Genomic DNA, 27,528 nt, shown 5'->3' with positions numbered 1-27,528 from the left:
ACCGAAGACAGAGATGATTCACACATACGACAGCCCTGCTGTAAGCTATACAACAGTTTTAGACTACAGTTTGGGCTGACGCACCTAACCCCCACACGGTTCAAGGCACAGCAAGGCTACTCTTTAAGACTGAACTCTTGTGCCTGTTTTCACATTGTACTAAGTTGCTCAGTGGTGTCCGACTCTTTGCGACCTTATGGACAGTAGCCCACCAGGCTCCTCTGTCCGTGGGATTCTCCAGGCAAGAATACTGGAGTAGGTTACCATGTTCTCCTCCAGGGGATCTTCCCGACCCAGGGACCGAACCCGCGTCTCTTACATCTCCTGCACTGGCAGGCAGGTTTTTACCACTAGCACCACCTGGGAAGCCCGTTCTGATACCAGCCCCCAGCATTCTTCCGTCAGGCCTGGACGGGGGTCTACGGCACAGAGCCTCGGGTCTGCGGCGCTGGACAGGAGTCTGCAGAATCAGACTCTGGTGCAGACACCGGACGTGCATCTGGGCGCTAGACCTCTGGCCTGCAGTACTGGACGGCGCCTGCAGTAATGCATATCCAGTCTGCAGAGCTAGACTTCTGGTCCGGACACTGGACCCCCTGGTCTGCAGGCCTGGACCTGGGTCCGAGGCACGGGCGTCTAGGACACCTGTGAGGATCCATATTCGTGGGCCTGTTCATCCAACCAGCAATGGCCATGCGCCCGCTGGGTCCCGACTCCTGGAGGTAGGGGGTAGGTAGCGACGGCTGAACCCGAGAGGAGCGGAACCCCACTCTGCGCGTTGCAGAGTAGCCGCTTCGTCTCCGGGGGTGCTGGGTGTTGGGGGGGCCGGCGAGCGCAGCACCGACGCCCCGCCCCAATCCCCGCCCAATCCTCGCCCCCCGCAGCCGCAGTGGCCCTGACGGGCGGGCGGTCGAGCCCGGCGCGCATGCGCACGCCGCTAGGACGGCCTCCGGGGGCGGAGCCGGCGCGCCGGAAGCTGGAGACTGGGACTTCCGGCCAGCCGGAAGTGTCTCGACTTCCGGGGTTTCTCAGGGGCCGAGAGAGGGGCGGGCCGGGCGGCGCGGCCGCGGCCATGGAGAAGCTGCGGCGGGTCCTAAGCGGCCAGGACGACGAGGAGCAGGGCCTGACCGCGCAGGTAGCGAGCCGGCGCCGGGGGCGCGCCCGTGCTGGGGCGGGCGCGCGGAGCTGGGTCGCGGGCAGGCGCCCGGCGCCTCCCGGGAGGGTCTGGGGAGCCTTCTGGGTGTGCGTGGAGTCTGTGTGGCGTCTGCGGGTGCTCGCGTTGAGGCGCCTCTCCCCCCGCACCCCGTGTGGCCTTGAGACCCTCAGGAACCCGCTTCGCTGCCCGTCTTCCTCCCCCAGAGAGCCCGCCCGGCCCCGCGCCGCCGCCCCCCGGCCTCGCCCGGTGCTCCGCGCCCGCTGTGGACTCTGAACCCAGGCTGGCGGCGCGGTAGGCGTGCGGGTGCCCGTGCTGCAGAGCGGGAACCGTGAAGCTCCGCCGCCTCTGTTAGCCCCTGGAGTTAAGGGAGGTGTTGTGAGTGTGTCTTGTCTTGTGGAAGGAGGGAGACTGGAGGGAGAAAAAGAAAACAAACCCGGATCACTGAGAAGTGAAATAATACGGAATCAAAAGCTGTCTGTTGAGCTCTATTAAGAGATTTAACAAGAAACAAAAAAACCCTTGTCTCTGTGGTTTACCCACGAGACTTGATCAGGGTTACTTCCTCTATTTAGAGGGTTAAAAATAGTGCAGCAGGAACTGCTGTGTAAGTATCTGTGTTATTTGCCTGCAGACAAATTCATGCTTGCCTGTCACCGAAGTGGAACATTTAAAAGGATACATATTACAGAAAGACCTTTTATTTGTCCCCTCTCCTGTCTTAACTTCTTTCCTTGTGGTCATAATTGTTCGGCACCTCTAGTGAACAGGATTCTGGACTACTCTGTGAGGGTTCAGAGACTAAAAGCAAAGCATCTGCTCCAAGTGAACTCTAACCAGTTTGGCAAATCATAACCTTAACATAAGAACCAGTAATAGTAATATGAGAAACGTCCATTAGGCAGCAATGGCTCACCCAGCTCATTTATTGAACCACTATCCTCTGCTTCCCTTTTGGCTCTAAATCTGTGCTATACAAGCGGCAGGCCTAGCGACATGTGGCTATTTCAGTTTAAATTAATTCGAATTAAATAAAATTTAAAATTCCTTGCAGCCACACCAGCCACGTTTCAGGTGCTGGCCAAGTATGGAAGTTAGCCGCTGTCGCATAGGACACTGCAGGCTTGGGACATGCCGCTGAGAAAGTCCTGTTGAGCTGCTCTGAACCTTGGGGACAGGAGGGTAAGGTGCTTCTTCTCTTGAGCTCACTCTCTAGAGGGGAGAAAGATTGCGTAGAGAAGTCACTGATGGAAGCTGGGAGTGACTGGAAGGGACATGTGCTGTGAATTCAGAGGAGGTGGTCATTTATTCGTTCAACAAATATTTTGGTACCTACATGTGTTTGGTTCGGCTTCCCCCACATGGAATTTATGTTTTAATTGGGGAAAGCAGTTACTAAACAAGTAAATATAAAAATATGTCAGTGGTAAGCGCCGTGGAAGAAGGTAAAGCAGGTTGAGGAGGTTGGGATTGCCTGATTGTGTTGGACGGTCATCGAGGGCCTGTCAGGGTGCCATTACAGCGTCCCTCCAAAGAGTCCTGGAGCTACCTGGGCAAGTCATGCAAATGTAGATCCTGAGAACAGTGCTCAGTCTGTTGAAGGCCAGTAAAGAAACCGGAGTGTCTGGAGCGCAGGGAGAGCGCAGTGGGGCTCCGGATTACGTGGGGTCTTGCAGGACCCAGTGAGGGTTTCAGCTTTTACTCACAGAGTGCTGAGGACCCGTGGGCAGAGCGGGGATGTGACTGACTTGGATTTTAAAGGATCCCGCTGGCAGGCCCGTGGAGAACACACTGGAGGGGCAGAGGACTCGGGGAGTGGTCCTGGGGAGAGCCCACTGGCTGGATCAGGGAGATGGGGGTGACGGTGGTTTAAAGTGAGAGTGGCCAGGCTCTGTAAATGGCTTGGGTGTAGAGCTGGCGGTATTAGTGGTTGACGGGTTGGATGCGTGAGTGCTCAAGGAGCCAAGGGCTCCTCTGGTTTTGACCTGAGCAGCTGGAGAGAGGGAGTCTCCCTTAGCTGGAAGGCGCAGGTGGTAGGGTGGGGAGTGGGGAGAGTCTGGGTGTTGAGTCTGAGATGGCAGCTGCTGAATGAAGAGGCAGGAAGGCTGCTGGGTGTGAGATGCTGGAGGAAGTACTCAACGATAACCAAGGGACTGTGGGTAAGCAGACGAGATAAGGCTCGGTTTGACCTCTGGGCCTTTCTAGTGTGAGGAGCTCAGGAGAGGGGGGGCAGCCAGGGAAGAAGCGGGGAACCTGGAGAGGGCAAGGGCGGGACAGAGACCAGATAAGTTCATGTGAGAGCCAAAACTGAAGGGGCTCACGCAGCCATCAGTCACTTTGGCCTCTGGCTAAAGCCGGAGGACACGCCAGCTGCATTGGGCTCCGTCTTCCCCCAGCGGTGGGTGTTGATCAAGGATCTGGTGGGGCAGTGGAGGCCCGGGTCAGCCAGTTTTATGGCCTCCCAGGTCAGGGGAGAAGGGCAGGGACTGAGGGGTGAGTCCGCAGGGCCCCTCCCCTGCTGCCTGGCTCTCCTGAGGGCCTCGGGGCTGGGAGTGCGGGGGATGGAAGGACAGGCCAGCCGCCCATCCCTGACCGCGGGCAGGGGCTGTACACCAGGCCTGCACCTTCTCCCAGCTCCTTTTAACCAAGAGCCAGACCCCTCGCCTGGCACTTAACACAGGCCCCCAGGAGCCCACAAGAGGGCCTGTGTTAAGTGTTAACTTTGTTGAGTGAATCAGTGAATGAAGGAGCGGAGGCTGGAGGGTGAAGTCATGCTTTCTGTGTGTTTAAGATGGAAGAGGCTTAAGCATGTTCAGTCCTTAACAGTCTATGGTGTGGGGGGTGGGGGCGGTGTCTCCGAGGCAACGGGGTTCTCTGTCGACCTTGGGGAGAAATCCGACTTGGTCAGGTCCCTGGGAGGTCAGAGGGTGTGGCATATGAAGCCCTCATGTCTAGGTTGACCTTTGTCCTCTGTGGTGGTGGGAACCGGAAGAGGTGAGGGTCCCAGGGGAGCCTGGTGGTGGGGGGCGTCCGTTCCCTGCGGGAGATGGAGGAAGCCCAGGGAGGAAGCCCTGGCGCCAGCAGAGGCGCCTGGCGGAACTGGAGGCTGAAGTGGCAGTGGGGCGGAGTGGTCAGCAGTGGGAGGGCAGGGTGCTGTGGACAGGTATGCGCAGGGGAGGCCCAGCAGGCCAGGGACAGGGCTCCTGAAGTGCAGACGCCCTGGTTTGATGCCCTGTCGTGCGTGACTGCCCAGAGGACGAGCAAGGAAGGCTTGAGTCATGAGGGGGTGTTGCTAGGTGGCTGGAGAGAAGGGGAGCCTCTGCTGTCTGTCGAAGCGAGGCGCCCTGCCATTTGTGCTGGAAAGAGGGGCTAGCGCAGCGGTGAGGCGGGGCGCAGGGGGACGTCAGGGCTGGAGAGCAGCGGCCTGGGCTTGGACACGGGGTCATTTCAGGGCATGAGGGACCCTGGGTCCCCGAGGGGTGAGGAGCAGAAAGGCTGGGCTGCCAGTGGATGCAGCAGTCAGCCCAGGCTCTGCTAGGAGGAGGCAGGACCTGCGGTTGGGGTCCTGGTGAGAGAGGGTGACCGGGAGAGGGACCCCGAGGGGCTCGAGGCGTGGCCCCTGGGGAGGGTGTGCACTCCTGCTTCCCCTGCTGTCTTCCGGGCGGCGTGTCCTTGCCGTATCTGCAGGCGCAGCTCTGGGAGCTCAGTGCTCAGCGGTTCCCTTGACTAGTGGGGTGATGGCCTGGGAGGTGGGCTCTGGCCGCCACTGCCCGCCTTGCGCTGGTGCCCACCTCCCGACTCCTCTGTCCCCAGGCTCCGTTCCTTCACCTGTAGTACTGGTGCCGCCGGGAGGGTGTTTTCCTCCGTTGTTTCCGACTCATTTTTTTCTTTTTAATGAAGTTCCAGTTGCAGGTGCTGTTGGTTTCTTGCCGCATAAAGAGGACACCCGAGGACGGGAGGGTTGCTCCTGCTTCATGAGAGGCACTCTCTGCTTCCTCTCTCTTTGATAACGAGTGAAACGACTGGTGGCAATTTCAGTGTGTATTTCTCTTCTAAGACTCAGTGTAGGAGATCGAAGCACTTGCTGCGTTTGCTGGGCCCCTTCCCGATCCAGGTTGGACCACACGTCGCACCTACCAGCTCATGCTGTCTGCAGGGTCAGGGCTCCCTTTGTCTCTCGCATGGACAGGGCAAGGCATGGTTTTTTGGCACTACGGATGGACATTGTAACGAAGAAGCAATCTGTATTATGTTTTTGTGTTCTGAACAATCTGCAGGGCTTGCGACAGGTCATTTGCTTGTGGATCGAATATTCCAAATTTGCAAATGGAAAGAATTTTTCTGGCAGATGACAGTAAGAGGAAGAATATCTGCTGTTATACAAAGGACTGTGCTGAAAACCAAGTCAAACAAAGACAGCGGAGTGATTGAAACTTGAAAAAGAAAGTGAATACGGATGCTGGGTCTGCTCACCCCCTGCTGAGTCCCCCGCCACTGTCACTGAGTGTCCTCTCTGACCACTTAGACACCGTTTCTAGCCTTTCACAGACCAGCAGATCGTTTCCCGTGCAGTGTGCCGTCTTCAGGGTTCATTCTCTCCCATGTGGTTAAAATGTACTTGATGTGTATTCTTCCTGATCAGAATAAAATGAAATTTTAGTTGTTGTTATAGGCAAGTTCATTCTTTGTTTACGGTGGTCAGTTTTAGTATCAACAGATGACATTGCTGGAAACAAGATTGTTTGTAAAGCAAATTTAAAAAACATTAAAATGTGTTAAAAAAATGATGAATGTTACATTGGCAGAATCTTGATTTAGTTGTTTTTATCTGCTTTTCATGCTTCCTGAGGATTCACAGACTAATCTACTGAGGTAAGGAATGTAGACAAAAGTATTTTCAGGTTTTGCATTCAAAAACTATTTTTGCTTCCTTATTTTTGAAAATACATTATAAGCATGTGGTCTTTTAAGTATATGGTAATACACGTTAGAAATTTAAATTTTGAAATATAAATCCTTATTGTATATTTCTAGTTTTCTTGAAACAGCCAGTGTTGATACTTTTTCAGCCTTATTGGGAAATAAATTGTAATAGTGTATTTAGTAATATAAACATGTATTTACCATTTGCTACAATGTAGATGAACCTAGAGGGTGTTAAACTTAATGAAGAGAAAGACAAGTGCCATATGTTATCACTTATACATGGAATCTTAAAAACACGGCAGATGTAGGTAACCAGACAGAAACAGACTCACAGGCATGGAAACAAGCTCCTGCTTACCAGCGGGAGGGGAAGCGAGGGCAAGACGGGCAGAGGCGAGAGATGCAGCTGCTGTGCGTAAAGTGGATGAGCAGCTGAGATGGTGTACAGCACAGGAGAACATGGCCATTGTTTTCCAGTGACTTTAAAGGGAATATAATTTATGAAAATACTCACTCACTGTGCTGTACACCTGCAACTGATGTCACACGCCGACTGTGCTTCCTGTGGAGAAGATGTGCACTTCAGTAATCACTGTATGCCAGACTGCCGTGTGCAGTAGCTGGGGTGCGCTTTTCCCATGTGATCTGCTTAGGATACACATGACATCCTGAAATGTTTTTGCTCTAGAGTTAGTTATCATTTCAAAGCACGTGTTTAATAACCTAGGTCTAGGAAATGTAGGTTTTCGTGACTTGGTTTTCTTTATTTATTTCGTGAGTTGGTTTCAAATGAGCTTTTTGTAACTGAAGTTGTCAGGGTACCCCGTGGCAGAGCCTGATGGCGGCACCCCAGGTCCTAGCTGTTGGGCAGATATACCTGTTGCCCATAGCTCACAGCTGTCCTCTTGGGCTCTCTCTGGAGGTCCTGTGGCATACTGGGCCCTCCTCATGACACACGCAGCCCCCTACACACACCCTGCAGCCAGAGCAGCTGGTGGGAAGTGGGTCGCAAAAGGTCAGCGGACCTCACGTCTGGACGGACAGTGAGGTGAACACCGAGGGCCAGCTGAGGTCACGGCCTCGCTCACCCCTCCCCTTCTCTGCCCAGCCTCCCTGGGTCCTCGGGGCTTCCCCTGGGAGTGGGTCCTGCAGGACCACCGAGTCAGGCTCTGTGTGTGGGCACTTGGCCCAGACGCCCTCAGACACAGGGACAGAGAAGGGTGTGTGTCCCAACTCCACCTCGGCACCTGTCAACAGTTTGCCCGTCTTGTGTCATCTTTCCCCTGGTTTTTTAATCAGTGAGCGTTTTATAATGTGTCTCATCGCGTATGTCATTTTGTCCGCATCAGTGCTCCTCCTGGCCCTCACAGGAAGAGTTTTCCAGACTCAGTGCTGTTATCTCATCTGCAGAGGTGACAGTGTCTCCGGGACGGCCCGATCCCCAGACTGTTTATATTCCCCTTCACAGCCGAGGAGTCCTCATGTTCTTAAGCCACACTGCTGTGTGCAGAGTAAAGCAGGTTCATCGTCCGTGTTAAAGTGAAGGTTTGCTTTAATGTCATATAAAGCATCAGATTGGCCAAGTGGTGATTTAAAAACGTGTTCTAACTCCCCTTCCTTAAGGTCCTTGATGCCTCGACGCTCAGTTTCAACACCAGGCTGAAGTGGTTTGCCATATGCTTCGTCAGTGGCATCTTCTTCTCCATCCTTGTGAGTTAAAGCTTTACGTTGCTTGATAATTTCTGCTTCATGTGAGACTAAGCATTCCATTTATCTGAACTGTTTTGATGTAACTTATTTAGTCACTTGAAATAAAGGGGTAGAGATCGATAAAAAGATGTAGAGACTAATATTTAGGGAGGTTTATGGATTGTTAAAATAATTTCACTGAAGAAAAACCACTGTGTGTGTTAGGAGAGTAGCAGTCAGTGGTTTAGAAGAGTTTATTACCTTTTGTAACTTTTCATTTATAAAAAGAATACTTAAATAGAATGAGATTGACATATATATAGAAGATTATGGAATACTTCATTTATATATACTTATATGCAAATAGGCATAAGATTCAAATTAGCAAATAACATTGAAAATTAACTACTTTTTAAGAAACTATAATTAGTGACCATATGTTAACACATTCTGCTTAAACATCATATTGTTATACACTGTCATCGTTATAGCAGCAGATTTATATTTTAATCTATTACAGTGGTAAAATTATCTTTAAATAACTATAACATCTTAACTCAGGGAACTGGATTGCTGTGGCTCCCTGGAGGCATAAAGCTTTTTGCAGTGTTTTACACCTTTGGAAATATTGCTGCGTTGGCCAGGTATGTATGGAAGTTTGGCTTCTCAAGATGTTTTGTTTGCTGTCATTTTCAAAGTTTTCTTTTCTAACAGGATATATTTCTGTAGGTCTGTGCATGTCATGAGTTCAAAATGCACATCCCCTCAGTGAATACTTAGACCCCTGCCGTCTGCCAGCTGCCTCATAGGGTTTATGGTGAGAAGAGCCAGCATTTGGAGGTGCTGCCTGTGTGCCAGGCACTGCCTCTTACCCTCCATTAGACGTCCAGGTGTAGTAACATGAGAGGGGGTGGTCAGTCCTTGGGGAAGTGCCGAGGGAGGTGACCAGGCTGGGGTCCCACCTGACAGCCCTCCGGAGTCCTGGCTCGTAGCTGCCTCGTGAGGGGGACAGTCAGATGCCTGGCTGGCCAGTGGGAGCAGATCCGGGGTGGCAGTGCTGTGCAGAGGGGTCGGGCGGGGCCGTGTGGGGCAGTGACTCCGAGGACCATGCGCTGGGTGTCGGGGGGTCCTCTCTGAGGGCCTCGGGCGCATCTCTGGGGTGCTGCTGTAGCTGTCACAGCTGTGAGCTCTCAGCATTGAGAGGTGAGCCCCTGTCTGCTCAGGGACGTTCCAGGTCAGAGGTGGTGGCGAGGGGACGGGCGTGAACCACCGCTGGGCTCCGTCAGTCTCTGGGTCATCCCGCTCCTCAGACCACAGTCTGGAGGAGCCTGGGGAGCGATTGCACACTGTCTTGCTACTAGGAGCTCTACACTGGCAGTGCTTCTGGAGTCGACTGCACTGTTCATATGTGTCACAGGCGTCGAGATAAGGAGGCAGTCGCTGAATGGGCCCATGCTGAGGTCAGGCTGCCTTGTGTTCCTGGGCCAGCCGCAGTGGCCATGCTGACCCAGCGCTGAGAAGTGACTCTGCAAATGACTGAGAGGCATTCTTGTGTCATGGAATACACAGAGATTAAAGTTCCCTTCTAACTCTTGTTATTCAGTCTCTCAGTTATGTCTGTTTGTGACCCAATGGACTGCATCGCGCCAGGCCTCCCTGTCCATCACCAACTCCCGGAGTTCACCCAAACTCATGTCCATCGAGTTGGTGATGCCATCCAGCCATCTCATCCTCTGTCACCCTCTTCTCCCGCTTTCAGTCTTTCCCAGCATCAGGGTCTTTTCACATGAGTCAGTTCTTCACATCAGGTGGTCAGAGTATTAGAGTTTCAACTTTAGCATCAGTCCTTCCAATGAACATGCAGGACTGATCTCCTTTAGGATGGACTGGTTGGATCTCCTTGCATTCCAAGGGACTCTCAAGAGTCTTCTCCAACACCACAGTTCAGAAGCATCAGTTCTTCGGCACTCAGCCTTTTTTATTGTCCAGCTCTCACATCCATACGTGACCACTGGAAAAACCACAGCTTTGACTGTACAGACCTTTGCTGGCAAAGTTGCGTCTGCTTTTTAATACACTGTCTAGGTTTGTCATAGCCTGTCTTCCAGCAGGCAAGTGTCTTTTAATTTCGTGGCTGCGGTCACTGTGATTTTGGAGCCCAAGAAAGTAAAGTCTTTGTCAGTTTCCATTGTTTCCCCCTCTGTTTGTGATGAAGTGTTGGGACCCCAATGCCATAATCTTCGTTTTTTGAATGTTGAGTTTTAAGCCAGCTTTTTCAGTTTCCTCTTTCACCTTCCTCAAGAGGCTCTTTAATTCCTCAGTTTCTGCCATAAAACAGATTCAGTGAGATTGTTTAATTAAGCTGACAGGGTTTGTTTTCTTTAAAGCACTTATTTTTACATAGACCAATTAACAGATCCACCTCTTGTGTCTTTTGTTTCAAATAGTACATGCTTTTTAATGGGGCCCGTGAAACAGCTGAAGAAAATGTTTGAAACAACGAGACTGCTTGCAACAGTTGTTATGCTTGTAAGTAAATAATGGTCATTTTTAAAAACCTTTCATAGGAGCGTGTTTCTTTGGCGTTATTTATGAATTATCACCCACTTGTGTACAGAGGAACTCATGTTTCCTTTGCTGAGTGTAGTAGTCGCACCCTTCAGCTGTGTGTTTGAAGAGTCTGGGGTACGAAGTACTAGCTGACTGGCTGGCTGGGGGAATCCTGCTTCTCGGGCATCCGCTAGCAGAGCAGCACGGTGTATTTCAGGTGGGAAGCAGAGCTGCATGTGTTTCAGTTCCCAGCCCCGTGCAGCCTTTCTTACTGGACCACTGTATGGACTTTTTGGAGGGTGGGGCTGGAAGGTTGGGTCACTTCTGGGTCCATCTGAGTCTTCTCTGGGGGAGTCACCTGGCTTTTGTCCCTTCCCCATTGGACTGGTGGACAAATACCCATTCTCTGTCTTCAGACCTGTCCCCACTGCTTCCATCTGCCTGTCCTTCTCACTCCTTTGGGGACAGCGGTGTGGCGTCACAGTGCCCTCTCTCTCTCTGAAATGATTATGGTCGGCTCCTTATGTAAAGCTAAGTAGAACAGGACTCACCGTACATTAACAGTTGTACGAAATACGGTGCTGGTGGTTGAGTTACTGAACATTAACGTAAGCGTTCACACATCCCTGAGAACAGCTGTTGTCACTCTCGAGCATTGGTGAAACAGTGTCTGTTGGCTTAGTCAGCAGATGACTTACTGCGTGTTTCCAGTTTGCCACGGAAGATTGCAGTCATAGACTTTAAAATAATAGGGAATACGTAAGGACAGTTCGAGGGAGCCGTCTCATTAATTTTGTTGTGTGATGTGTTATGCAGATGAGCGCAGAACCATGTATGCATTTTTGTTAGGCTTTTGATAAGACTCAAAATCGACCATTTTCCTTGCCTTTCCCTAGCTGTGTTTCGTGCTCACCCTGTGCGCTGCCCTTTGGGTAAGTTACCTCAGCCATGTCTATTTTCTGCTGTGTGGACCCTCACCAGGTAAAGTGTCATCAAGCTGCCATCTCAGAGGAGCTCAAAGTCTGATTTATTAAAACCCACCCAAGACTGGTGTCCTTAAAGTCATGTGTGTAGCGTGCAGTTAGTGGCCAGACTGGCAGTGGAGCCTGCCACCTGAAACAGATAGAGGTGAGATCCTTCCTGCTTCCAGATCAGGACGGCCCCCGTCATCAGGGTGCTGTGAGGGGCCCTCGCTGAGCGTCCGCTGCGCTGTGACTCTCAGGCGGGGAGGGCATTGTGGGCTAAAGGTGTCCCGGCAGCGAGGAGGAGAGGGCCAGCAAGCAGGCCAGACAAAAACGGCGCCAGGGACAAAAGGACACACTCTTGCACACTTAGAGCTCTCCAGGAGCCTCTTTGCACACTCACAGCTCTCCAGGAGCCTCTTTGCACACTCATAGCTCTCCAGGAGCCCCTAGAGGAGCTGCTTCATTACAGCTCCGTTTACTTCCTGATGCTCCTGATCCTTCACTGTATTTGTGTATTGTTCCTGATCTACTTCCAAAGGGGATTGAGGTGGTCCTTGAGCTCCCAAGCACACAGTGCATTTCAAAGATGATGGGGTAGTGTATAATGCACTTCAGAAATGTCCCACCAAAGTGTTCAGAGTTTAATGATACAAGGACTGGGCTTTAGTTACACAAGAATTCACTAATACCTCATTTCCCAATTGTAACTTAAAATAATTTTCTTAAGCAATTTTTGCATATCCCTGTGGGAAATTGATTTCTGATGCGGAATGGTCCAGCAGTCTGTTTATAAGCAGTAGATTAAAAATAAGTGAAGAAGTAAATATAAAGATGGACACATTCTAAAAATGGATCATTTTAAAACAACCATGGAAACTGTTTATATTATTCCGGAAGATCACAATAAAGTACAGTTTTACTTCAAAAAGTAACTCAAGGAAAGAAAGAAGTGCCAGTGAGTCAGATACATAAATTCCACATAGGATATAAATCTGCTAACCAAGTGGGCTTTTCAATGTCGAGTTTGTTTACTTATTTTAAAAAAATACTGATGTATTTAGCTGTGGTGGGTCTCAGTTGTGGCGCAGGAGATCTAGTTCCCTGACCAAAGGACCAGGGATTGAAACCCCGGGCTCCCTGTATTGGGAGCAGGGAGTCTCAGGCCCTGGACTGCCAGGGCAGTCCCATGATGTTGACTTTGGAACAGTTAGCCTTGACTCAAAAGGCCTTACATCAAAGGGGTTTAATACTTTGAGCCTGTGCACAGTCATTTCATTAACATTTAATGCCATATATTTAGCAGCATTTGAGTAAATGGAATCAGAATTCTAGACAGAAAATACAATTTGTGGATATTTAATTTTCAGATTTACTGAATCTTGAATTTGTCATACTAAAATTTAATGAAATGAGTGGAGCTATCAGTTACGTTTTTTGAAAGGAAGGAATTGAACTAGGCTGTGAAAAATATTTTAAAATGTTTAACTGGTTATGTCTTGGTCTTTGCTGTTGTCAGTGGCATAAGAAGGGGCTGGCCGTATTATTCTGCATATTGCAGTTCCTGTCGATGACCTGGTAAGTCTTACACTCATGGTGTAATCGTTTCCTCAACGGTGTTGAGCGTTTCGTTCCAAGCCTGTGAGCCGAGGGAGGTCCTTGGTGAGGTTCTCCTGGCCCCGGGGGAAAGGGCCTCCTGAAGGGTCAGGTGCCTGCGGTCTGTGGTGTGTCCCTGGTTGCGGTGATGGGCGGGGCGGAGACTCAACGTGGGAGAGCTGCAGAGGGGCGGAGCCGCGCAGGCGTGTCACACGGGGCCGAGACCACACGGGCCCGGGGCCGGGACCGTAGGGCCCCTCTGATGTCACACCGGGAGGCGGGGCCGTGTGACGTGTCACACGGGGCCGTGGGCCCGCGCTGACGTGTCACACAGGAGGCGGGTTCGCGCTGACGTCACACGGTGCTGCATGCACTTTGCTGTGCGAGAAAAGGCGAGCAATGCACGGGGTGCTACCCGCATGCGTAAACCCAGGCCGGCCACAGGCTGAGCCCGGGGGATGGCGGGGACCCCTCGCTCTGTGCGGTGTTGCTGAGCAGCTGCCGAGCGAATTGGTCGCTGTGCCGCCTCTGGCCCTGAGCACTCGCTGCAGCCCTGCCTCCCCGTCTCCCTGTGGCTTCCGGCCCTCCGCCGGGTCCCTCCTGACGGGCGTCCCCTTCACGCAGCCGCGTTCAGGGCTGGGCGGCACTGAGGGCCAGTGTGACTGATAGAGCGTGTCCCCCTCGCGTGCTTCCGGGTCAGACCAGAAAAGTGTTTCTCGCAGACAGAAGGCCTTTCAGAGTGTTCTGCCTTTCTTCAGAGCCGAGTCTCCTTTGCTTCCTCGTAAGAGTCAGTGAACCCCTTCCTGACTGCTGTGTGACGTCTTGGTGTCGGCCAGTCCGGGAGCTGTGTGTGTTTGGTGCTGTTCCTGCCTTTCCACTGAGACAGTATCAGCACATGTTAAAAGCACTTCTTTGCCTGTCGCAAAATAACTTTCAGATACTTTACTCTGACATATGGAACATTTAAATCTTTCTTATTTTCTATTAATATGTTACTTTTTATTGTTGATGTGTAGTTGATTGTTTATCCTTGAAGGAGAGTTAGTTTATTCTGTTATTTTATAGTTTTTTTTCTTAGTAACTTAAAAGGAGTAACCTATTATAACAAGTTCAGGCTTTAGCGGGCATCAGAATCACTTAAGAGTTTGTTAAAAACACAGATTGCTTATTAAAACAACAGTTTTTCATTCAAGAGGTGTGGGGTGGGCCCTGCTAATTTGTCTTTTTAGCAAGTTCCCCAGTGATGCTGTATGCTGTCTGGCTCATGCTCTGAGAATCACTGTGTAATATTCTGCTGCCTCCTTTTTTTATGCTGTTAGAATATGGCCATTTGGCCTAAAGAAAAACGTTAATCAGATTGAATTTCAACACCTTGAATTCTTCTTGCAGGTACAGCCTGTCATATATCCCGTATGCAAGGTGAGCCTGCTTGGATTTCACCCTGTCGTTTCTGCTCCTCTCATTCTTTTTACAAAGATGTCTGAATTTTAGTAATTTTCATATTAAAATATGATTTACAGGGCTTTTTTAAAAATTGACTTTGACTTTTTTCCCAAAAGGAAATGAGTTTTTAAACGAGCTCTATAGAAGCTTGCCACATAAAGTAAAAACGTGCACACGGGTCCCAGGTGGGCTGGGAGCTGACTGCAGATGTGGCACCTGAACACCTGCAGGTAGGGGGCTGTTGGCGAGAGATCCTGGATCCTTCCACGGCTGTAAACACCAGTAAATAGGAAGTGAGGCTGATGCGTAGATGTTTGGTTTAAGCCAGCAGAAACATTTATTCTGTATATTGAGGTAACTGCCATTTTAAAATTTTTTTTTTTTTTCCAGAAAAATGTGTTAATGTAATTGTGGAGGGAAAAGCAAAACCACCTGCAGACTTAAGCGTGATAGGTTCAGCAGCATATTCTGTTGAGGCAGCTCCTTCATAAGCTCTGGGAATGTAGGTTGTATGAAAACAGCAGAACTGTATGCCTAAGAGAGCAGTGAAGGACATTAGTAGAAATTCTGTTTTTATTCAAACGGGTGAGTTTCTGACAAACACTTAAAAGGAGAAAAAGCAAACCAGGGTGACCTAGAACAAGAGCCGGCCCTCGGGACCTTAGCTGGGAGGGCTCCTGCTGTCCCTCAGCAAGGGGAAGAGGCGCCCTGGAAATGGCGTCCACTCCCATGCAGCCGGAGCTCAGAGCCAGGGCGAGGCATCGCTCCCTAGATGCGTGGGCCTGCGCCTCCAGCCTGGGCTCACCCTGAACCGTCTGTGCAACAGTGATCATGTTGAGACTAACTGTCCTGGAAGGTGAATGAGGTCTAGCACGTGGAATTTTTTTTTTTTTTGGAGTTCTTACAATGTAGTTATAAACATTTTTGTTTTAAAATCTTGTTCGTTATTTAAAAAAATTTTTTTGGGTTTGTTTTTTTTTTTTTTTTTGGTACTTAATTTCTTCACAAGAAAATTAGCAGTAAGTGCTGGTTAAGATTTCTGAGTAAATAAATACCATTTCAGCAACTAATAAATTATTTCCGTGTCTCAGTTCTTGATTTCAAGTGACACTCAAGAAAGTTTTAATTAACCAGGAAATGCGCTGGGGGTGTTCCACTGAGTTCTGATGGAAGAAGGTGATGGTGCATTTGTGTCTTGGCAGGAATCTTTTTGCAAGTTCACTCTGGAGGCAAAATTATTATATTGTTTTTCCTCTTTTTTTTTTTTTTAATCAGGGATGCAGTAATTAAGTGCTGTTCTTCTCTTCTGAGCTGAAAGCTGTTTGAAAAGAAGGAAACTGTTTGAAAAGACCTTTTGAAAGTTGATGTTCTGTTTTTGGTGCCATGTGCTTTTCCTGATACAGTGATCACTCCAGAACAACTGCACTGACCATCTAAGGCCATTTTGTATACTGATAAAACTACGTACCCATTAAACTGTTAAATGCTTGTGACAGTAAATTCATTATGTGCCATTAATATGCTCTGTCAGAGATGAGATTTTAATCATTGCCAAGTGTAAATGATTTTTAGCCAGTTTTTAAATCTTTTTTCTAAACAGCATTTGAGATGTGAATATTTAAGGATAAACCTACGCTGCAAGATATATTCAGCTTTTTTGGTGGTTTTTAAGGGTCTACATTTTTAAAATATCTTTTTAAAATAAAAACTTTAAATGTGAAAGCTTTTACTTTAAGCTAAACCACTTTATTGTATGTAATAAAAAATAATATATAAATCTTCATAATTTTGAAATAAACCCACACTTGGAAGAAATAACATTTTCTTGATCAAGTTTGTGATTTTTGTTTTCAAGGTTCTGTTTTAAGTGGGTGGTCTGCTGATCCAGTTGAATAAAATGGGGTTTGGACACTTGTGCAATCTTTGTGCAGTAAAACGGGTAAGGTGGGGTCTCTATCCTGGTAACTGCCCTCAGTGCAGACTGGTGAGGGTGAGAAGACCGGGTGACTGTGACAGCATTTGTTCAGTGTGCTGTGCAGGGTGGGCAGAAAACAGGCGGCGCGGACGCCGAGGAGGAGGGCAGGCCAGGCGGAGCGGCGAGGCAGGGAGGGCTGACCACCAGGAGGGAGGAGCCGGTCCACGCGGGAGGGAGCGCTGCGAGGCGGGGCTGGATCCGGGGGGGAAGTCGGGACAGGCAGACGTCACCAGCTCCACCTGTGCCCCCGGCCTGTCAACGACCGGGTGCATCCGCAGGCGAGGGCCGGCTCCTCAGGAGGGTGGCCTTCCGGGCCTTGGTGACCGAGCCGGGACGGGAGGGGCTCCCGGGAGGCGTGGGGAGGACTCCTGCGTCGAGGGATCTGCGTGGAATTAGCACGAGGCCGGGCTGCTGAGCACAGAGGACTCATCCAGTCCTGGGTGGGTCCTGTCTCCAGCCGAGGCCACGGTCGGGGCTTCGCCTTAGACACATCCACCAGTCCACGGAACCGGCGGGAAGCCCGGTGCTGCGCAGAAGGGAAGGGGCCCGGGGCGGCTGCGGGGGAAGCCGTACGCCGGCAGGCGGGGCGCGGCCGAGAGTCCTCCGAGTTGGGGCCGAGGGACCGACCGACCCCTAAAACAGAAGGCCGCAGCCCCGCGGAGCTCTCGGTCCGCATGGGACCATCTGTCCAGCCAGGCGGCAGCGGTGCAGATGCTCCGGCGAGCCACACCAGGTCCTACCAGGGAGGAGGGACCCCACAATGAGCCTCAGAGCCTGGGGGCTGAGTGGGACTCGGTGGACGCATGTCCACAGCAGGAAGGGACGGCATGAGAGGCCTGCCCAGGCCCTCTGGGCCCTGCCCTGGTGTGAGAGTGACAGATGGTCTCTTGTTAAACTTCCTCATCAAACTTTCCCTCATGCTTCCTCAGGGTGGGGGCCCCTTTGGGAGCTGGCCTTTCGTGGTCGGAGGTTCAATCCTCCGCAGGATGGCCCCCAGGTGAGGTTCTACGGGTATTCGCTCCCTAGGACAGCGGCCTTAGAGTGGGTCCCTTGTGCCACCCGGCAGGCACTACAGCAATGCTCAGCACGGCCCGGGTGAGGCACCCTCCCAGCGTCCACTGGGTAATAACTGGAGAAGGCAATGCCAAACCACTTCAGGATTCTTGCCTTGAGAACCCCATGAACAGAATGAAATGGCACCTGATGTGAAGAACTAACTCATCTGAAAAGACTCTGATCTGGGAAAGAGTGAAGGTGGGAGGAGAAGGGGGTGACAGAGGATGAGATGGTTGGATGGCATCACCGACTCGATGGACATGAGTGTGAGCAAGCTCCGGGAGACAGTGAAGGACAGGGAAGCCTGGCGTGCTGCAGGCCATGGGGTCGCACAGAGTCAGACACAACTGAGAGACTGAACTGAACTGAACTGAACTCTGAACTGTGAGCTCACCTCGGAGCCCTGGGGCTGTAGACACGTGATTGCACAAGGATGGAGTACAGAGCAGCCACTCACTTCTGACCTGTTTGCTGTAGAAAATATCATTTTCACTAAATATTTTACTAAGTTGCTCTTAAAGTCTCGGTTTAAATGTTTAGTAATGACATCAGTAGACAGAGGCCACAGAACAGAAGCTGTGTGGGTCCTGAGAATGTCGAGGGCTCTCGAGACTCACCGGCACTGAGCAGAGAGTGTACAGGGCTCTTACTCCCTGGACAGAGCCCACCCCGGTCATGATGTGGGCTGCCGGGGCAAACCTTGGCCTATTCATCTGGAAAATGCAAGTATTACTGGTTCTCCTCTCAGCAGACTCTCAACAGGTTTCAGTGAAGTAATCTAGATAAAGTGGCTTACCACCTTAATGATAGGAAAAGAGAAAGTGTTAGTCACTCAGTCGTGTCTGACTCTGCAACCCCTATGGTTGCAGCACCAGGCTGCTCTGTCCATGGGATTCTCCAGGCCAGAATACTGGAGTGGGCAGCCATTCCCTTCTCAGGAGATCTTCCCAACCCAGGGATCGGACCCAGGTCTCGCACATTGCAGGCAGATTCCTGACCAGCTTAGCCACAAGGGAAGCCCTAAATGTCTTTCTACTCTCAAAGCCTTTCATCAAATCAGATCAGTGTTAGAAGAAGGTGGTTTGCGTTGATGTTGTTGTTGTTATTGACCAGGTTCTCAATTTCTCAGTAATAAAATAGGACTTTTAAAATCCATGAAAAAAATGTCCTTTCTGTGGCTGTGCAGGGTCTTTGTTGCTGCCCGGGCTTTTCTCCAGCTGCAGTGAGTGGGGTTGCTCCCTAGCTGTGTTACTCCTGCTTCTCACTGTGGTGGCTTCTCTCGTGGAGCGTGAGCTTTAAGGCGAGCAGGCTTCAGGAGGCGCTGCACGTGGGCTCAGCAGTTGCAGCTCACGGGCTTAGTTGCTCCAAGACATCTGGAGTGTTCCCAGATCAGGGACTGAACCCACATCTCCTGCATTGGCAGGTAGATTTTTTACCACCAAGCCACTAGAGAAGCCGTAAAATGGGATTTTTTTAAAAACCAGAGTTAGCTTTCCATGTTTTAAAATTCAGATTAAGTTTTAGTTCCAGATGTTTGAGTACTTTTCACCCTATCCAGTAAAAACTTTGAATCAAGTCAGAAATGAAGTTGAGCCTACGGGAAGAGGGTATAATTGTAAAGACAGTATTGTTTCCCTTCCTGAGTTTTTTCTGAACATTGAAGTATATGCCTTAGTAGAACCAAGAACTTAAAATTAATGAGGAAAATGAAAGGTTTCTTGAAATTATGGCTAGTTTCCTGGTATTCATGTGATCACTGGCTGTAATTTAATCCACTGGTAACTCCAAGGTGAGGACCAGTTGAGCAGTGTGTCTGTCTGATAAACAGCACGTGTCCACTTTGGACGTGTCTGTGGGGTCCAGGCGTGAAGCGGGAGCATGTCTGTGGCCCTTCTTCGTGGGCTGCGGTCATCATTCCACAGCCCCTATCACTTTCAGTTCAGTTTCAAACCTGTGGAACAACTGCCCTCTGTAATTTTACTCAAGCATGGATATACTCTTCGTATTTTATTTTAGTGATTGAAATATTTTCTGCCTTTATTTTACTCATCCTGAAAATATTTTAAAGGGTGGTTATGATCGAGCGGCGGCTGCAAGGCGCTGGAGCGGCGAGCGGCTGAGAGGAGCTGCCCCACGTCCAAGGTCAGGGGCAGTGGCCGTGAGGAGATACCCCACGTCCAAGGTAAGGAGCAGCGGCTGCGCTTTGCTGGAGCAGCCGTGAAGAGATACCCCAGGTCCAATGTAAGAGAAACACCAGTAAGACGGTAGGCGCTGAGAGAGGGCCTGTCAGAGGGTAGACAGACTGAAACCACCATCATAGACAACTAGCCAATCTGATCACATGGACCACAGCCTTGTCAAACTCAGTGAAACCAAGCCATGCCGTGTGGGGCCACCCAAGATGGACAGCTCACAGTGGAGAGGTCTGACAGAATGTGGTCCACTGGAGAAGGGAATGGGAAACCATTTCAGTATTCTTTCCTTGAGAACCCCATGAACAGTATGAAAAGGCAATTTTCCAGTGGTCATGTATGGATGTGAGAGCTGGACCATAAAGAAAGCTGAGTGCCAAAGAACTGATGCTTTTGAACTGTGGTGTTGGAGAAGACTCTTGAGAGTCCCTTGGACTGCAAGGAGATCCAACCAGTCCATCCTAAAGGAGATCAGTCCTGCATGTTCATTGGAAGGACTGATGTTGAAGCTGAAACTCCAATATTTTGGCCACCTGATGCAAAGAACTGACTCATCTGAAAACACCCTGATGCTGAGAAAGATTGAGGGCAAGAGGAGAAGGGGACGACAGAGGATGAGATGGTCGGATAGCATCACCGACTCAATGGACATGGGTTTGGGTGAACTCTGGGAGTTGGTGATGGACAGGGAGGCCTGGTGTGCTGCAATTCATGGGGTTGCAAAGATTCAGACACAACTGAGCAGCTGAACTGAACTATGATGAAAAGGGGCTTCCCAGGTGGCGCTAGTGGCAAAGAAATCTGCCCGTCAATGCAGGAGACATACGAGACATGGGTTCAATCTCTGGATTGGGAACATCCCCTGGAGGAGGGTATGGCTACCCACGTCTGTATTCTTGTCTGGAGAATCCCACGGACAGAAGCGCCTGGTGGAATACAGTCCATGGGGTCACAAAGAGTTGAACACCAGTGAAGCGACTTAGCACAAGCACAATAATGAAAAGTCTTTGTCCATACACTGACTCTGCTACAACAGTAGGAGAAAAAACTACTGATTTCCAAATGGTGGGAAAGTATTGCTATTGTTTATTTGAAATTTGGAAATAGAATAAATTTGAAAATTAAATATCATACGTAAAAACTATGGACAGTTCTGAATACATGTATTTGATTTTAACTGATCTTTCAAATCAACTAGCTTTATTTCAAACAGTAAATTTCATATCGTTAGGGTGAGATGTAATTCAGTATTTTGGAGATCACCTCTTGCACCGCAGAAACGTGGCTGTGGAACTGATAATCTCACCACAGTACCCTAGTTTTACTATTTGGTATATCAGTAGTTTATCCCACTATTGTGTTCTGGGCATGTTATGCAAAAGCCCATGTAAATTATGAATTAAATCGGACTATATTTCTTGACTGATCCCTTTTCCGCTCCATCCCGTATTCTGAACGGAGGTCTGCTGTCTTCCCTGGTGTGACTTTCCTTACTGGTAACTGTCGCTGGCTAACAAGTCAACCAAATAGAACGCGGAGCGGGCTCTCTAACAGCCAGCACGCCAGTGTCAGGGGCAGACACAGGCGGCTTTCGCGGGCTCCTGCAGGCCCAGGCGGGCTTTCCAGCCTCCGATGTCAGGGGGCTGAAAGTTCTAGGCAGAGGAACTTGTCAGCAGGGGGCTTTCGCAGAGTCTGCGGGCCCGAAGCCTTCCAGAAATGCTAACCCCTCCGTGGCCCCTGGGAGGGCAGCCCACCCACCACGAGGCTGGGGACTCCTCTCCCCCACGGGGGCGGGGAGAGGGCGGAGGAACGGGTTGGGTGCTGGGGGGCGCACGCGGCGTTCACCTTCCCGCCTCAGAGGCCAGGCAGATGTGCCGCGTGCCAAGTCCCCGAGCTTCCGGGCTGGGACCGACGTGGGCGGACTGGGACAAGCCCACGGACCAGGCTGGTGGGACTTGTGTATCCATCCGACGGCTCCCAGTTTCTCTCGGAGGAAAAGACCGACCTGCCGCTGCTGTGGGTGCTGCAGGCTCCTTACCCTCGTCGCCCCTCTCTCCTCTAGTGTGCCGACGGCTCAGACGTGGCCCTGGAGCCCTCGGCTGGGCTGAGGCTCGTCTCCTCCTCCCCCCGCCCCCGGGGCCGCATGTGGTTGGGAGGTGTTTCCGCCCCGGAGCCCTGGTTTTCTATGAGACTGGAGACATTCAGAGGGGCGGGGCGGCAAGTGCCACACAGCACGTCCATCGTGTGCGTGGACTACACGGCTGTCGTGACCATGGCATGCCAACCGACGCTCACCTCCCACTCTCACCCTTCAAGGGTCACTTCCAAAGCATCCTAAGAATTAGGAAACAGGGCTTCCCTGGTGGCTCAGAGGGTAAAGCATCTGCCTGCAATGCGGGAGGCCTGGGTTCAACCCCTGGGTCAGGAAGGTCCCCTGGAGAAGGAAATGGCAACCCACTCCACTATTCTTGCCTGAAAAGTCCCATGGACGGAGTAGCCTGGCAGGCTGCCGCCCATGGGGTCGCAGAGTCGGACAGGACTGAATGACTTCAAGAATTAGGAAACAGGAAGCAGGGAAACCCCATCGCTGATACGGGCACAGCTCCTGAAGTGCTGAGGTCCCTCCTGGAATCCCTCTCTGGGCGTCCAGCTGCCCCATAGCCGTGGTCCCCTAGCCCCTCCTCCTCCTCCCGCCTCCTGACCCCCACCCCGCCCATCTGCACCGGCTTCACCTCCTCTGCCGCCCTCCATGCTCCTGGCAGGAGTGTTCCTGCCGCCACGGCTTCCACAGCTAGTCCACACCCACCCAGGAACAGCCGGGATAAAATGCCTGCGTGATTTCAGCGGCGCTGCGGGTGTTTTATGACCTAAACGGTCTCCAGTGTGTTTCCCCTGAGCCTTGGGAGGAGACACGATGCCTTGAGACACTGGCAGGGACAGGGAGAAGGTCCAGGGGGAAAGGACAGAGGGGAGCCCTGTCTGGAAACGGGGACTGTGTATTTTATGGAGAATATGGACACTCGGGCTGGTTTGAGGGTGATGGTGGAGCCCAGGCCATCAAGAGAACGTTTCCAGCCCCCCATCATGTTCCTTCTTGCAGGGCCCTGAGGGGAGCACGTGGGAAGGGGAGCAGCGGGGAGGTGCTGGTGGGAAGCAGGAGAGCCTGGAGAGCGGGACAGGGCCCCGCGCAGGGGGCACCGGCCACGTCTGAGGGCTCCCTGCTAACCCGGGCCATAACGCACACAACCTAGCTGTGTTCCTGGATAGCCCAGAAAGAGCTTCCCTGGGGATTCGGATGGTAAAGAATGCACCTGCAGTGCAGAAGACCCAGGTTCGATCCTTGGGTCAGGAAGAAAGGAATTCCCTGGAGAATTCCTGAGAATTTCTTTCATTCCCTGGAGAAACGGATGGCAACCCACTCCAGTATACCATAGCCAGTAATATGCCCTGAGAATCCCATGGACAGAGGAGTCTGGCCAGGCTACAGTCCATGGGGTTGCAAAGAGTCCGACCTAACTGAGTGACTAACGCTTTCCCTGGCCCAGAAAATCATATCCCATGCATAGGGAAAAAAAACTTTTTTTTGAGCTCTAAACAATGGATGATTCTCCATAAGTAATGCAGGGACTCCTCATTTGAAATTTTGACTTTAGGATGCACTTCTCTGTAATTATTCAATGAATCATTCATTTATTTAACACACATTTGAAAACTGAAGGAATGCTTCCAGGTCTCTACCACTAGACTCTAAGTTGACAGTGAAGCTGTCGCATTCCTTTGAACCACTGTTAAAGAAGTAAATGCTTTCCGTGTGCTCACAGGAGTCTCCTGAAACGAACTGAAGGTCCTATATCACGATTTCACCGAAACTGGCCTTTTTTTTTTTTTTGCCTCGTCAAGGAATACGAGGTTTTTAATTTTAAAATGATTGTCTTTCAACATGATCCAAAAACAAAACCAGAAGGATGCCCTGAAATGCCTGTGCCCGCCTCTGAGCTCTGGCCAGCTTCCTCCCGCGACACCGGGATGCCGGGCCGCGCGCGGGGCCCGCGGTCCCCCCGCCGCCGCCGGCCTGCGCACCACCTTAGAAGCGCCGAGAGGTGGCACACGACTTTCTGGCCCACGTGCGAGGACCCCGCCTCGGGCGGAGGACACGCCCGGCCTTCCCCGCCTCTGATGGATTAGCCCCCGCGGTGGAAGGTCGCCCGGGGAGCCTCGGCCGCCCAGTCGCGGCGCCGGGCGTGCGGGCACAGCGGCTCCTCCTCCCGCGGGCGCGCCCGGCTCCGCGTGGACCGGCCGCCGCTGTCCCCGGAAGAGAGCCGGCAGAGCCCCTGGCCCCGGAAGGAAGGCAGGACGGAGGAAGGCAGCGGGGTGCCCGGCCGCAAGGCCCTGGGTGTGGACGCGGGGGGCGTGTGTGCGCCGGAGATGCCGCGGCCCAGCCCAGGTGGGTGCGGAGGGCGGGCGGGGGGCGGACCGCGGCCCCCCGGGGAGGGCGCCGGGCTCGGCGCGCCCACACGGTAGCCGCCCCTCTCCTTCCAGGGCGCTGACCACCATGCCGTTCCCGCCCGCGCCGCCGCCGCCGCCCACCCCGGCCCCCGGGGTCCCCGCCGCGCGCCCGCCGCCCCGGAAGCCCGGCGCCCCGCGCAAGGCGGCGGCGCCCGCCTGCGCCCCGCCCGGACCCTCGCCGCCCGCCGTGGCCGCCGAGAAGAAGAGGAGGCCTCCCGAGCGGCCGCCGGGGCCGCTGTCCAGCTCCTGGCCCTCCGCCACTCTGAAGCGGCCGCCGGCCCGCCGCGCCCCCGGCCCGGCCTCCCCGCGCGGCCCGGCCCCGTGCGCGTCACGGCCGGCCGGTTCCGGCGACGGCCCCGCGGGGACCGCGGCCTCAGGGGCGCGGACCGCCGCCTCGGGCGCCGGGCCGGACGCCGCCCTGCGCTTCTCGCTGAGCCTCACGCCCGAGGCCGTGCTGGTCATCCAGCGGCGCCACCTGGAGAGGCAGCTGCTGGCTCGGCCCCGGCGGGCGCCCCCAGCCGACGCCGGGCGCCCGCCCGCCCCCTGCCCCCGGGCCGCGGGCCTCGGCCGCCGTCTGGCCCCGCCGCCGCCGCCCGTCCCCGTCCCCGGCCCGCGGCCCGCCGACCTGCGCTCGCTGCTCAAGGTGTCGCTGCTCAACGAACGGCACAAATACGACGACGTGGAGTACGAGGAGGAGGCCGCGGCCGCCGACGAGGGCCTGGTGCGCAAGTGCACCGAGTGGCTGCGCGGCGTGGAGTCGGCGGCCGCCGCGCGCGACCGGGCGGGGCCCCTGGACGCGCTGCCGCACCTGAGCTCGCTGTGACCGCGCCCGCGGCCCTCCCGGGCTCCGGAGAGCCGGCCCCGCGGCCCACCACCTGCAGAGGACCGGAGACGGCCGCCGCCCCGCCTGCGGCCCTCTCGGGCTCCCCGCGGCCGAGCACCTGCAGGGAAGGGGGAAACGGGCGCTACCCCGCCTGCGGCCCTCCCGGCTTCCCCGCGGCCCACCACCTGCAGAGGAAGGGGGAGACTGCCGCGACCCTGCCCTGCCGCCGGCCGGGCCTCGCCCTGCGGGTCTGCCCTCTGCATCTGTTGGCCTCTTCCGCGCCCACGGGTGTCCTCGGGGCTCGTGGTTGGGGGGTGAGTCGCGGTACCCATGCCTCTCAGCCCCCACCCCTAAGGGTCCCCGGGCCCCCGCTCAGCGGGGGAAGGCCCGTTGGTGGGTGCGGCTTTGCAGGTGCGGGGGGCCTAGTGACCCCCAGGTGCGGGGCCGGGAGGGTGGCGGTCAGGGGCAGAGCTGGGCGCGGCGCTGCGTGGACGGTTTTGCTTCTCCTGAGTGGGAACCATGTCCTGGGGCCTGGAAAACCGGCGACGCAGCTGAACCGAACTTCCTGATGGCAAGGGAGAGGGTGCTGACCACCAGGAGAGTCTGCCTGGCCAGTGGGCGCTGTGATGGACACAGTGCTCTGCGGTCACCACGCAGACTCCTGGCGGCCGGAGCCCACGCGCAGGGGCCCCCACACACAGGTACATGCCGGCACACTGACACATGCTTACCTTCACACACTCAGCTTTCACGCTCACACACTTGTGCTCTCATGCACACTTACACGCATACGTGCCTGCACACACGCACGTTTGCTTCCATACACTCAGCTTTCACACTCACATACTTGTGCTCTCATGCATACTTATCCATTCTCACACTCACGCTCGTTCATGCACACATGCTCACACCGGTTCCCGTACAGTTCTTGCCCACCATGCTCTCTCCACTCACACACACACATGGGCAAGCACAGCCGTGGGGACACTTTGGCGTCCAGGGTGAGGTGGCAGCTCGGCGCGGCCCCGCTTCTGGAGAAGGCACCCTCTGTATTTTAGTGCTGCTCACAAGTGTCTTTTGTGCTACAGAAAGAAGGGGTGGGGGGAAGAAAGAAGGGGGGGAGGTGACGTGCGGAGAGCTGGACCCACATGCAGGGCGCGATGAGCGGCCGGAGACCCGCTTCTGTAGGGCCAGTGGGAGTGCGGGGCAGGGCGCGATGAGCGGCCGGAGACCCGCTTCTGTAGGGCCAGTGGGAGTGCGGGGCAGGTGGGTGTTTTCCGTGCCTTTTGGTCCCTGTGTGAGAATCAGTGGCGCGGTGGCTTTGTGCAGTTTATGCAGTGATTTGGAAAAGGGAAGTTTCTATTTATTATTTGAATACAGGGTAAGACTCCCCTGCCTTTTAGAGGTCATACTCTGCTCCACCAACTCCAGGCTGATTTCTAGGTATTCCTTCCGTGCACCTGAGTGTATTTAACGCCAAGGTTGAGAAGGGGGAGAAGGTTATACTCAGATAAAGCTGGTCATATGAGAGTGTAATGTATTACCTCAACTTGTGACTTATTCTATAACACTTAATAACTAGTTTAATGTTTATCTCATCAGACTTTAAAGTGTCAAGTCTTGTTTGGATTGTACATTGAAGCCTTACGTTTTTAAAAACCAATTTTGTATTTTTCTTGCGGAGGTCTCTGCTTTTGTCGCTCTCCCATGCTAGGCACACATCTAGGTAGACACGAAGCATCTAAATTTGTGGGAGCTGGATCAGCCGCCAGATGAGATGCAGGACCAAGGACCCCACCTGCTGAATAGCTTGCCTCCTGTATGGATGCCCAGAGCCGGACCGTGTTTTCTTTTAAATGCGTGTCTTAATACCAGAGTGGCAAAGGCAGCAGTCGTGCGGAGGTGACTTTAAGACACGTGTCTCTGTGAATGCTGCGGGCACCGCCGTGGAGTCTGCCGAGCTCGGTGCTGGGGGAGGAACGCTGCCCTGGACGTCGACTGTGAGGTCGAGGAGGGCGGCGGGCCTTGGCCTTATGTGCGCTCGGCACAAACGCCAGTGGTTAACAGGCCCCGGTTCCTGCCCATCATGACAGTAAGGACATTGTGAAGACTTTCCTGAAGGAGTCGATGTTTGCGGAGCGTCCTGCGTCTGTGTCTGTCCTGGCCCTGGCGCGCGTGCTGTCTGTGTCCGTATCTCGTCCTCTGTCTCCCTCTCCTCCCCTCCCCGCTCCGCTGGGCCCCCAGCCCCGTCTCGCCCGTAACTGGCCACGGACACACGCACTTTTTCTCCTTTGCGATGTCGGATGGAGTTGTGTGCCTTGTTTTTCATTTTGAAAGCAGATGGGTCAAACGTTCATGTTGCTCTGGTTGACAACCCTCAATAAAAGACAAAAAAAAAATGTTCTACACGTGACACATGATGTGCGTTCACGTCGTAACTGATGTTTTCCAAGTCACTGCACTGCAGTTTCTTCATGTTTAAGTAAAAGAGAAATGTGATGCCTGTGTTTCTTTTTAGGAGGATATTAAACACTGGCCAGGAAGAGATCACCAAGGTTTTCCGAGAGGATTCCTGATGGCCCAGTGGTTAGGACTGAGAGCTTTCATTGCCCAGGACACAGATGTGTTCAGTCCTTGGTCAGGGAACTAAGATCCCA

The 27,528-nt window shown here is 53.0% G+C and overlaps 2 protein-coding genes and 1 long non-coding RNA gene across 4 annotated transcripts; all 3 read left to right on the top strand.

The window, feature by feature from the left end:
* The first annotated feature begins 980 nt into the window (after positions 1-980).
* SFT2D1 (SFT2 domain containing 1) lies at positions 981-16,139 on the top strand. 2 transcript variants are annotated; one of them, XR_011568574.1, is made up of 9 exons: positions 981-1,135; positions 7,703-7,789; positions 8,330-8,412; positions 10,216-10,297; positions 11,215-11,250; positions 12,800-12,858; positions 14,266-14,295; positions 15,411-15,495; positions 15,595-16,139. XR_011568574.1 is itself a non-coding variant. In XM_019967673.2 (8 exons), the coding sequence occupies exons 1-8, from the start codon at positions 1,073-1,075 to the stop codon at positions 15,632-15,634; spliced, it is 480 nt and encodes a 159-aa protein (XP_019823232.2). In that variant the 5' UTR covers positions 982-1,072; the 3' UTR covers positions 15,635-16,139. The 2 variants fall into 2 exon arrangements, 1 of the variants encoding a protein (XP_019823232.2); XM_019967673.2 differs by lacking the exon at positions 15,411-15,495 and having other exon boundaries at positions 982-1,135.
* Positions 1,146-5,822, top strand: LOC109564111 (uncharacterized). Its single transcript, XR_002181474.2, has 2 exons — positions 1,146-2,335; positions 5,054-5,822. It is a non-coding gene; the product is annotated as an uncharacterized lncRNA (long non-coding RNA).
* A 7,385-nt stretch (positions 16,140-23,524) lies between the features above and the next one.
* Positions 23,525-27,284, top strand: PRR18 (proline rich 18). The gene is made up of 2 exons (XM_070796501.1): positions 23,525-23,986; positions 24,082-27,284. The coding sequence occupies exon 2, from the start codon at positions 24,095-24,097 to the stop codon at positions 24,869-24,871; it is 777 nt and encodes a 258-aa protein (XP_070652602.1). The 5' UTR covers positions 23,525-23,986; positions 24,082-24,094; the 3' UTR covers positions 24,872-27,284.
* Positions 27,285-27,528: the final 244 nt, after the last annotated feature.

The sequence above is a fragment of the Bos indicus genome, chromosome 9 (assembly GCF_029378745.1).
Source record: "Bos indicus isolate NIAB-ARS_2022 breed Sahiwal x Tharparkar chromosome 9, NIAB-ARS_B.indTharparkar_mat_pri_1.0, whole genome shotgun sequence".
Taxonomy (NCBI): Eukaryota; Metazoa; Chordata; class Mammalia; order Artiodactyla; family Bovidae; genus Bos; species Bos indicus.
This window is presented reverse-complemented; position numbering and strand designations above follow the sequence as displayed.